This window comes from Indicator indicator, chromosome Z (assembly GCF_027791375.1).
Source record: "Indicator indicator isolate 239-I01 chromosome Z, UM_Iind_1.1, whole genome shotgun sequence".
Taxonomy (NCBI): domain Eukaryota; kingdom Metazoa; phylum Chordata; class Aves; order Piciformes; family Indicatoridae; genus Indicator; species Indicator indicator.
In genome coordinates, this window is record NC_072053.1 from 13893542 (window position 1) to 13905845 (window position 12304).

General features: G+C 35.3%; 1 protein-coding gene across 1 annotated transcript; it reads left to right on the forward strand.

Moving 5' to 3' along the window:
• Nucleotides 1-3245: 3245 nt before the first annotated feature.
• On the forward strand, nucleotides 3246-11931 carry SYT4 (synaptotagmin 4). Its single transcript, XM_054398069.1, has 4 exons — nucleotides 3246-3279; nucleotides 6151-6965; nucleotides 8460-8580; nucleotides 11624-11931. Exons 1-4 carry the CDS (start codon nucleotides 3246-3248, stop codon nucleotides 11929-11931), a joined length of 1278 nt encoding a protein of 425 aa, XP_054254044.1.
• The last annotated feature ends 373 nt before the right edge of the window (nucleotides 11932-12304 follow it).

Genomic DNA, 12304 nt, shown 5'->3' on the forward strand with positions numbered 1-12304 from the left:
GTGTGGGACCACCTTTTTGAGCCCCATACTGTTATCTGAGGACTATCTGCTTTGGGAAGTGTATAAATTCTGTTGCTTAGCAACAACCCTCCCTCTTCTTGTAGCAGCAGGAGGATGCTCTGAGCATGCATGTGCACTGGTAATCTGGTTTTCAGATTACAGAAGGCCTTGTGATACAGTCAGCGAGATCATGTACAGAGATATTTTGCATATGATTAATCCATTTCAACCCAGTGAAGTCAAAATCTGACCCAGCTCATCTTAACAATCTGTCTCTGAGTTGAAAATATTTTTGTTCATTGTATCTTATTACTTGGAAATTGAGAGAATACTCACAGGTCAGTGAGTACATAGTCCAAGTTTTTGCTTAAGAATCTGTTGCAAACTCTGTGAGGTTTTGATGAAGTATACAGGATGTTTTATTAGATTAGAGGAAAATTTGAAGAATATTTAACTACAAAAATGTAGAATCATTACTGTTGTGTGGGACTGAACTGAAAGACAGTCACTTAGTTGATTTAGAAAAGCACAAAAATCACATGATGAATTTCCTCTCTGACCACTTGACAGAAGCCTAATGAAGCATTAGTCAGCTGGTGATGTACCTTTGTGTACGTACTGTCTGCATGGGCGTAAACTCGTTATCTGGTGCTGATGGTTCTGAGGCATACACTAGATGGTGCTTTCACAGCACAGGGAGGAAAGACTGCATCTGTCTCAAGATGTGTCAGCAACTTAATGCTTCACCTCCTCAAGTATTTTCTGTGATGTGCACTCTGTTCTGTGAAGTGGAGTAATGTAATTAAATATAGAAGGTTTAGGAGTGATGCAAAAACAATGGTTATTTTTTATTTCACTGACCAAATATTTTCTATACTCTTTTAAAAAGGCTAAGCATGTACGATATGAAATGGAAGGGAGGGATCTTTACGATATTTGTATAACATTCAGCATCATTCAGATGTTGACTAGTGTCTAAAATCTAGCATGCAGTATCAAAATTTTGAAAATGATCAAAGAAAAAAAAGGAAAAAGAAAAAGAATTTTTCATCAGCATTTGCACATAAATTTAACCCCCCATGTCAATACTGAAGGAAATTACCTCTGTGTAGTATGCAAAGACACGTACATGTGAAAGCTTTTAAAATACCCTTGGGACACTAACAAAACTAAAAGGAAGAAAATCTGAATTAATCACTGTTTTATTTCCATGCATTTCATATATTTTATATATCAAAAAAGAATGCCTTTGAATTAACTTAAAATAAAATGCTTTAAAAATTGACAATAATTCAAGTGTCAACATAATATATAGCATTACCATATACCAACTCAAATAGAATAAATACGCTACCAAATATAACATATACTGATTCTCAGTCCATTGTTTTTAAAGTCCAGACAAAACAGCAGCTTACAATAGTCTAACAACTCATTTAAACAAATTTAATTCTAAGTCTTAAATAACAGTTTCTACAGTATTCTAATACTTGAGTTTATTGTAGTAGTTTTTTTTAAGGAGGAACAGCAGTGTCAAACTATTCTCTGTTTTATTAAAAGGGATGGAATCTGATTAAGATTTGGGTAGTAGATATGACTGTTACTGGAAGAGCTATGAAGGAACATACCGAGACTAAGTTGCTAACAGTGTAACAGAGGCAGGTACGCACAAACAATATTAACCACTAAGTTCTTAAGTCTCAGGATAAGCCAGGAACTTCATTCAGCTGTGTTTTGACACTAGTTTGTTGTGATTCCATGGCCTTCCCAGTCTAATTTTTCTAAAATCCATGGGGCTTCACTGATCTGACTGCGAAGGAAGAACACACCTTAAAGCAGGTTAAGATATACAAATATGGGTGGCCCATCATGGGGAAGGGTCATGCCAGCCTATGCCTGCATATGCATTTTGTTCTTTAGAAGAGCAGGAACAGCTGCTTCACATTTAAGCAGCAGAATTCACATTTGGGATCTGAACTTGGCTGCTATGATTTCTTCTGAATCTAGAAGTTAGGTGCCAGGTACTGGCTTTTGCAACTCTATTGCACCAGGATTTGTCTTCAGCTACCATACTCTCTGGTGGTTTTAGTTACAGGGCACTCTGCTTCCTTGACCTGTTCCCCATATTTCTTTTGCCTGCCAGCCTTCTCCTCCCTTCTCATCACGTTATTAGTCCAAACTGTGAGACAGACATCTAAGTCTGGTAAAATCCAGAAGTATCTCACTAGATTTAATTCTTTTCTAGACCTACAGAAAGGTTAAGAGGATTTCCAATACAAGAGTTGAATGTTTAAGTGGGGGTGGATGGTGGGAAGAAGCAGGGAGAAGGGACAGGAAGAAGGTACATCATAAGTTTTCATTACTCAAATCCAGTAAATGTATCATATCAGTCACAGGAAAAATGTGTGTCTTGCATTTGATTCCAAGGTATCTGGACCATGTGAGTTGACATTTCCTTCACATTGTTGTAGTCTGTCCAGCCACTGCATCAATAAGCAAATAAATAAATCCTACCCCAGCAAAACAGGAACACCTAAGTATGACATGACATGCACTGAATCACAAGCATTGGTGTGTCACTGTGTCCAGTGAAGGAGGGTGGGAGCTCATATCCTGCAGGAGGGCAGTTAAAATAATCGATGACTGCATGTTCAATCCCCAGGAAGAAGAGGGAGGGGGAGAAGGAGAAAAAGAGAGGGAGGGAGAAAAGGGAGGGTGTGGTAGTTGGGGAGGGGGGATGGGAGGTGGGAAAGGTGCTGATTTCAGCCCTGTAGCGTCAGGATTGCGTCAATTTGGTTTTCAACTACGTCTTCAGTCTCGGAGCAGAGCTACTCAGAAGAGCCAAAACACGAAAGGGTTGCAAATCGCTGTGCAAAGCAGAGGACCAAAGCTTCCCCTCCCCCCTCTCCTCCAGTCCCCCCTAGCCTCCTCCTCCTCCTTCCCCACTCGTGTCTACGGGCTTTGATTTTTTTTTTCTGTTGCTTGTTTTCTTCTTTAAAGAACAAAAAGGGGAAAAAAACCCAAACAAACAAACAAAAAAACCACCAAAAAACAAAACCAAGCCTGCGTTGGAAAAGGCGTTTACCCTGGAGCTGTGAGAGCAGAAAGCCGGGGGAACTCAAAGCAAGACGCTTGGCATCCGGGGAGGAGGATTCGGCACCCCGGACAACACCTTTAGCGCCGCCGACAGAGGTTCCTGCACTGCCGGCAGCGGCTCGGGCATCACCACTGCGGTGGCCGACAACATGGCTCCGATCGCGGACAGCCGGCAGCAGTTCGGTAAGGGTGTCCGGGCCTCAACTCCCTACCCGCGGGGCTGAGGACTGCTCCCCTCCCTGAAAGAAGTGCACGCAGGCAGCCTCTGTTGAGCCACCCAGCGCCTCCCAGCACACAGTTTGTTGGGAGGAACCTGATTTCCCGCAGTTCTCTTCATTCTCACGAGTTCTGTGAATCTGTTTTCTTTCCCTTATATCTTTTTCTTCCTTCCTAACTGTTCCCCTCAAGGGAAGTACAGGCAAGAAAAGAGGTTTGTGTGGGTGTGGTTTTGAATGAGAGAGGTTTAAGGTTGCATTCTCTGTCTTGGTTAAAAGTAGTGTGGCTTCAGAGTTATAATGCATCCTGTGCCACAGAGAAAACCTTTGTTCAAGCTGTTTTTGGAATAATTATTTGGTTTGGGTTTTTTGTTTGTTTTTTTTTTGTTTTTTTTTTGTTTTTTTTTTTTTTTGTTTTGTTTTGTTTTTTGGTGTTTGTTTTTGCCTTTTTTTTCGTGTAACAAAAGACTTGTCAACCATTATTTGCATTGAAAGGTAGTCTTGTGAAAGACAGTGCTAAGAAGACAAAAAAAAAAGAAAGTATTTTCAGCTAAACAGATGAATCTTAATCAGACTGGGTTAATTGAGAACAACAATATTAAAAATGAACTTTTTGTTTCTGTCTGACATTTGTCATTTCTTCATACTAGATGTAATGTGATTAACTGTGATGCCAGAAGTTTCAGAAAGTCATTTGTGTGCACTTAGAAACGTAAGAAGCTTTACTCACAAAAGCAGAAAGTAGAAATGTTTCTAAATTATTCTTAACAAATGGTGACTCTAACCTAGATTATCTTTGCATTAGCAGTGGTTTAATTCACGAATCATTCCACTGACAAGTTAAGTGATTTATATCACATAACTGAAATAATAGCATCTCCCAGAGTCAATGGGTGAAGTTTCCTATGAATACTCTGCCTTGAATGTTAACCCACTGATTTACATTATGACAACAGTAAGAAATTCTGGTTGCCACATAATTAGTTGTAAATACAAGCCCATTTTAGTCACCATTTCATCTTCTTACCTACCCCACCCATTTGATGTTCCTGACCACACTTGTATTATCATTGTCATATTTATCTAATTACTTATTTAAGAAAGGTACTTAACACTTTAAGCATTAAATGAATTCTGACATTAGTTTCAGTAGTTGTAGAATTGAAATATAATGTAATATGTATTGCTACAAAAAGGCTGTTCTCTCATGAAAAAGTATTGTAGATGTGCAAATCGTTCTTAAAAGATATTAAAGTATTCTGATTAGTTTTCTATTACTTTTTGCTTTGTACCTTCATACCATGTTTATTCAAATTTCTGCAGCCCAGGTAATTCTTGAAACTCAGATCCATGTGCTTGTCTTAGGAGAAATTCTCTTTGGTTATGCACATAATGTTCAGTCATTCTATTAATTTCTTACAGTTAAGTATCTAGACTGATAAAGCTTATAGGCAAAGTGACATGAATATTGTCAGAAGAAATTAATAACCAGGCCTGACCCTTTCTGTTTTGGAACATTATGTCCTACTTTACTCTGATAGTATTTTGATTTTTTTTTTTTTTTTCAAATCATCCCACTAAAAAGCAAAGATATAGTAGTGGCACATCTTTCTGCCTGTCTTGTACCTGAATGAAGATGATTTAGTAATACATAGAGGGGAATAGTTTTGCTTTGCTCATCCGGAACGATCTCCGTATCATTTGTAAGAGAACCAGAACTGTTATAAAATTGCCTTTATACATAAACAATGTAATTCCATTAATATTCTGCTTGTTTTCAACTGCTGCAGGGAAAAAAGAATAAGTTCTGATTATTATATTGCAGAAGGTTTAAACTCAGTAATATTACTTACAGGCAAAATTGGATTTCCAATTAGTTGTTCTCATTTACCCTTTGATGCATGCTTTGAAGGGCTAATGATACTCTCTATATAACTAATGTATCCACATGACAATTGAGTTGTACTCAGCTTTCTCTTTATTCAGATGAAGTAAAGCATTCATATTAAGGTAGAAGAGAATTATGTTTTAATGGTTTTCATATATACTCCTAAAAAGTAGTGAGGCTTCCTGGAAATTCACCATAGATTTTATTCATAGTGTCTTAAAAACAAAGTTTAGTGGTAATTAATGATAAACCTAATAGTTTGTTCACCTTTAGACTTACATGTGACTGCCCAACATCACATCCGTCTGGAAAAGACACTTGGTATATTGTTATTCTAATTTTTAATAGACTTCCTCCTGTAAATGATTGACATTCCCACTGAATCTGTTGAGTGTTATACCTTCCAATTAAAATCAGTCTTTTCAAGAAATACCTTCAGGCAATTGTAGGATCAGACCATAAAAAACGAGTTAATTGAGTGCATACAATATTTTAGAAAAGAGTGTGAAAAGCAGATGACGTATCTGTAAGTAATGCTTATTTCAGAATCTGTTTTATCTAAACAAAGCCCTGTAAAAAGTCAAAATCTTCTGAGAGCTGGTGTTTCTCACAGACATATAAACTCACAAATTACATACAGAGGGATGAGGTAGTTGAGCAATTACTAATAGTTGTCACTATTAGGATGGGAAGAGTGTTTTCATCCTAAACTGTGCATGGAAAAATACTAAGGTAACAAGCATTCCTTAGTATGGGACTATACATTTGTGCCTGCAGGTGGCGAGCAATATGTGTAATGCAAAACATTTTCAGTCTGACGATCCTGCTGCTATTACCATCTCATATCAGTTTATTTTACTAAATTGTTACTAAATCATTACTTTATTAAATATCATACAGAGTCCAAGGAATTGATGCTTATGTGTTTATTGCTATTTATTTGATTCGCAGATGAAATTCCTGCAGTTGTTGGGATCTTTAGTGCATTTGGCCTTGTTTTCTCTATCTCCCTTTTTGCTTGGATTTGCTGCCAACGTAAATCTTCCAAATCTAGTAAGACCCCTCCATATAAGTTTGTCCATGTTCTGAAGGGTGTTGATATTTATCCTGAGAATCTCAACAGTAAGAAGAAATTTGGAGCAGATGACAAAAATGAAGAAAACAACAAATCAGCGATGCCAAAGAATTCTCTCCATCTTGACCTGGAGAAGAGAGATTTAAATGGCAATTTTCCAAAAACAAACCCTAAAATTCAGAGCTCGACAGATCTTGAAAATTTGTCTCCTAAGCATTTTGCAGAAAGGAAAAAAGATTCAGTATCCCCTGACAGTTTAAAGTCCTCCACTTCCCTGTCATCTGAGGATAAACAAGACAAGCTAGGAACTCTCTTTTTCTTCTTAGAGTACAACTTTGAGAAAAAGGCATTTGTAGTGAACATCAAAGAAGCACGTGGCTTGCCAGCAATGGATGAACAGTCAATGACTTCTGATCCCTACATCAAAATGACAATCCTGCCTGAGAAAAAGCACAAAGTGAAAACCAGAGTGCTGAGAAAAACCTTAGATCCGGCTTTTGATGAGACCTTCACATTTTATGGGATCCCTTATAGCCAAATCCAAGACTTGACACTTCACTTTATGATCTTGAGCTTTGACAGGTTTTCCAGAGATGATGTCATTGGAGAAGTCCTCATTCCCCTCGCAGGAATTGAACTGTCAGAAGGAAGGCTGCTAATGGAAAGAGAGATCATCAAAAGAAATGTTAGGGTAACATATTTTTTTATTTAAACTTTAAAAATGTTGTGTTAGTGTTAGCTATGATTCTTGTGTAATGCTGATGCTGTCTTGGAAAGAAAAGGGAACATGTTCATTATGCAAGTCTCTGAGCTTCTTTCATGATGAAAGTATGAGGAAACAATTAGACAAATGTAATAAAAGAACTTTATCATGATCATGTAAGAAGAAATGGCCAATGTCCTAAACCCTGCTTGCTTATTCAGCTTGAGTGGGATAATTCTCATTAGCAAAACATGCCTCAATCTACACTAAATTACTTTAAAAGGAAAGAATCCAAAGATTTATGTATCATTCCCCTTTTCCTCCCTTCTTTTTTATGTTTGGAATAATTCTTTCTTAAACATTATTGAAATCCATGTAAATCTTTCACTTAAACTTACATGGTTATACAGCAGATCCTTAAAGAATGCAGGTGGCACATGTTGCTGTTCTACTAAGGAAAATAAGACAAAGGAGAAGCCAACGACTTATTAAAGTCAACGGCAAAACTTTATAACAATAAAACTATTTCCTAGAACGTTCCCTTATTTCGGAATACAAAGATAATTTTCAGCCATCACAGCTGAACCATAGAAATGCCCATACATCACACACATCTCTTAATCTCTGCTGAGGAACTGGAATGTGTATTGACTTTCAATTTTATTTTTTTCAAAGCTTGACGACAAATAAAGTAAATGTCTACCAGCCAACATACCTATAGCTAATACTCTTATTTTGCAATTCTCTTACTATATTGAAACAACTGTAACTATGCTACTGATGTTTTATTGATAACTTTTGAGTTTACTGGTATATAAAATGTGTTTTGTTTGGGGTTTTTTTTATTTGTTTGTTTGTTTTCCTGAACTCTCTCATTTCGGTGAAATAAACCAGCCCTGGCAATTCAAATCTAATAATAAAAAAGAAAGTATTTGATCTCATATTTATTTAATGTATATTACAAAACCTTACAAAATGGCAGGGATGAGATTCACTAAGTGTTTTAATCCTTCCTGTTTAAAAACATTTTACTGGTTTGTTTTTTACTTTGCTTTGTGGTTTAGTTTTGGGGGTTTTTTGGTTGGTTGTTTTTTGTTTATCTATTGATTTTTTTTTAATATATCTTTACAAAGTTTTGCTTTGCTAAAGATCTTTTTTTATGCACTGATTTTTTTTTTCTTTCAGGACACAGGATTTAATTTCTCCATGAAGCTAATATCATGTCAACCTATGCTTTCACTTACAATTTATTTTTTAATTGTAATAACCAGTAATATGAAGAGCTATACAATACAGTAGAAGGAAATTTTATATGTTGCATAAAGCTTCATAGATCCATAAGTTACATTCTTTTTCACCATTGCAGATCATACAGTGATGTGATATTTTATAAATATTCTTCTTTGTGGTTTAAGGCTTGGTCAATATATTTGCTTATAAGTAGTCTTATTTATTTTTCATCTCTTTCTTTCGTTTTCTCAGAAATCATCTGGGCGTGGAGAATTACTGGTCTCTCTCTGTTACCAGTCTACAACAAATACACTCACTGTGGTTGTTTTAAAAGCCAGGCATCTACCTAAATCTGATGTATCAGGATTGTCAGGTAATGACTTTACTAACAAATGTGATCTAAGAATAAAAACCAAGCAGACATAAAAGTGCTGAAATGTGGCATTTTGAAGAGCAAATAATTTCCATAAGAGCAGAAAGGGTGTCTTTATTATTTGAAGTCTATTCATTTTTTTTCATATCTAGGCCAATGTTTTATTTTCCAGGGTATGTATTTTACAAATTTGTTTTCAATCATATTAAAAAAAAAGAAAGAAAATAAAACAAAGGAAAAAAAGGACATCTGTTAGCAGTGGAAACCAATGAGTTTTGTGATTGTCTTGAACAGAATCCATCTGTCCTAAGTATGGGATGGTTTTTTTTTGCAGATGTTTAGATCTTTTATTTGTGAGAAAACTGTTTATTTATAGAAGATTAATACTGAATGAGATCATCAAATGGGATTTTTTTCGTAATAGCACCAAGAAAAGCAACCAGTTGCATCTGCTGAAATTGGCCCACTGAGCACAAACATTTATTTGGCAAGGTGAAAAGAAGAACTATGTCAGTGCTGGAAGCAGGTTGAAACAAAACACACATGCTTTACCATAAGTTGTATTTAGGGTGCACTAAGAGGAAACATTTTTTTCACTCCCTTCTCCTGATCTTGTGTAATTTTTTAATTCAATGGAGCCTCCTTTGAAGAGTGTGCTGAAATTCCACTTAGATACACATAATAACATCATATGTAGAATATACTAAGGATAAGACAAACACAGAAAATGAACAGTACACAACAAAGGACTGTACAAACAGTAGCACATCTGCTGTTGGTGTTTGTGTAGGACTGACACTCTCTAATTTTAATTTCTTGGGAAGAGGAGGTAGTTTTTTGAACCAGTGAATCATAATTACTGCAGCCAAAAATTATAGTTTTCCTACTACTCATATCAGTTCTGGGTCCAATGCAAGAAAGCTAAAGATTAGTCCCATTTACATGATGAAGTTCCACTGAAATCCCCTTTCTGATCTGAATTTTATTCACGTATCATAAAAAAAGGCTATATAAGGAACCTAAAATTTCACTTTACTATAAGCGACTGTATGTACTTTTGTTAATCACACCCAAAGTCACAGCAGATAGTGGAGATTTAATAAAGACAACATGAAAGCAAACTGATCTCAACATACTAAGTCTGAATGAGTTTCTTGCAGGTAGGGAAAAAAACTTTTTTAAAAAAGACTTCTTTTTCTCAGCAACTATCTGAGTACTTTAGCATATCAAAATTACATATTTATTTACCTGTAACTTTTATAAGTAAACTAGAAAATTTGTTTGTTATTTCTACTTTCTTCAGTGCAATCTTGTTACCTATAATAGGAATAAAATATTTTTTAAGACATACAGGCACCCATACCACACTTGGATATCTAGCTCATTTGAACAGTTCTTTGTTATTTGCTGTTCGTCATCTAGGACAGGTTCAACGTAGTTTTGGGACCAGTAACATACTGCAGTCTACAACAGTCCTTATTTCCTCTGTGACTTGTGAGCCCAACATAAATCTTGGAAAATTAGGAGGGTGAAATGGTATTTCTATGTGCTAAGCTAAGCAGTTGTATAACTCAGACTCCTTAGGAAGATGGAAAATTGTTACTCAGAAGTTACTCCGTTCCACAACCTCCTTGTTTTCCTTGATCACTGATGTTGAGGTCTCCTAACAGATCTAATAATATCAAGATAAGTATTGTAGTCTTACCCAGTAGCTGGCCTGAGATAAGAGTCAGAAAATATCTTAAACAGAAGAGAACAATGTGAATGCACTGGCAGAGATCAATTTTGATATTTTTAATGCTTATGTATCATTCCAAAGCAAATGAATATTTGAATTCCATTAAATCCTATTTTAAAAATGCTTTAGAGTGTTTAAAATTATATTGATAAAACTAAAGTGAAGATGTGTGCTATCATACCTTACACCTGTTAAACTGTTGCCAGGTTAAGGAAATAAAAATGTTTTCATCATCCAACCATTTAAGTCTGATAACTTTAGCATACATTTCTAAATAAAGTTCAGTATAATGTTACTTTTTTTCAAGAAAAAGTGGACAACTATTCTTGATGTTCATTAGAAGATCTTTTGCTTAGATTTATTTGACTGGATTCAGTAGAAAAGATTTTGTCCTGCATCTTTGCACTATGAGAAATGGGCAAGAGGCCCACATTTTCTAAAAAAAATAAATGCCAAGTTACTTTAAAGGGATGATTTTTAAAACATTCTCTAGAATTGCTGTAAAGGAAGAAATAAAGTAATTATTGAAGACAATAGCAAAGGAATCTTGAAACAGTTTAATAATTATGAGGAACGTAAACATTGAAAGTTGGTTGACAGTTCAAAATACAGCCACTTTTCTTTCCCTTCTTCAACAGTAATACAGCACAGATGTAAAGTCAAACATATATCTTAACAACAAATGTATCTTTACATTTAGTGTTAAAGTTTAGTCTTGATTTTTTTTAATAAAAATCGGTGGGAACAATTTAATAAAACTAAGTGGCATTGGTAGAACCACAACAGAAGTTATTCTCATCCATTCATCCATGCTATCAGCATGAGCTTATTATCTCCAATCTGAGGCTTTTGTTTGCATAAACCTGAATGACACCGATAGTTATTTTCTGCTGGTAGAACATGAGAAAAGCAGATATCTTTTACCTGTAAATATGAAATGATACTGTCAGAGTCCACTAGAACATTGTGAACTTTCAGAGCAACTCTGCATGTAGCAGAGTAGTAGAGATGTTATTGGGGTTAATTGTCTCATGAAGAAGGCATCCGTATTTGATTGGATGAATCACATCCTAAACTTCGCTCACTATTCTCGTTACATCTTTGTTAACTATAAAGAGAGCTTAAAGACACCAATTCAGATGTAACACAAAATTTTAATGAATGAATTATTTTTAATAATTTGAATCATCTCCTTTTTGTGATGTAATTAGATTACCAAGTTATAAAATTTACCATTAACTAGATCAAGGAATTTCTAAGCAACACTATTCAGTAGATGATCTGTGCTCTTTCCTTTCATTGCAGACCCTTATGTCAAAGTGAACCTGTACCATGCTAAGAAGAGAATTTCTAAAAAGAAAACCCATGTGAAGAAATGCTCTCCCAATGCAGTGTTCAATGAACTGTTTGTCTTTGACATTCCTTGTGAGAACCTTGATGATATCAGCATTGAATTTTTGGTCTTAGATTCAGATAGAGGGTCAAGGAATGAGGTCATTGGCCAGTTAACCTTAGGATCTTCAGCAGAAGGAACAGGTGGAGAGCACTGGAAAGAAATTTGTGAATACCCCAGGAGACAAATTGCCAAATGGCATATGTTGTGTGATGGTTAGCAGAGGGATTAAAACTTGAAAAACTATATATATTTCCATAAGCAAGGAGCAGTTTTCTTTCTTTGCTGTGCATAATCAAAAGCTTTTAACTACAAGACTTTTTTGGGTGGGTGGGGAAATAAAAATCAGATTGAATTATCAGAACAGAAGGTAACTAAATTTTCACAGTAAACAATAACAAAAAATCTTTAAAATAATTGGATCAGATTCATATTCTTCTGGAGTTTAAATAGTCTGAAACTTCTGAAGCACTATGAATTTCAATAAGAATGGAATATGTTTTATGAAAAAATCACTGGAAACTTATTAGTACTGTTATACAGAAAAAGATAACCTCATTAAAATATATTACTCTATCTAAATTAAAAAAAAG

Coding starts and splice junctions, on each gene's coding strand:
- SYT4 (XM_054398069.1), top strand. CDS start 3,246: ATGGCTCCGATCGCGGACAGCCGGCAGCAGTTCG. Junction 3,280..6,150: donor GGACAGCCGGCAGCAGTTCG/GTAAGGGTGTCC, acceptor TTTGATTCGCAG/ATGAAATTCCTGCAGTTGTT. Junction 8,581..11,623: donor TGATGTATCAGGATTGTCAG/GTAATGACTTTA, acceptor CTTTCATTGCAG/ACCCTTATGTCAAAGTGAAC.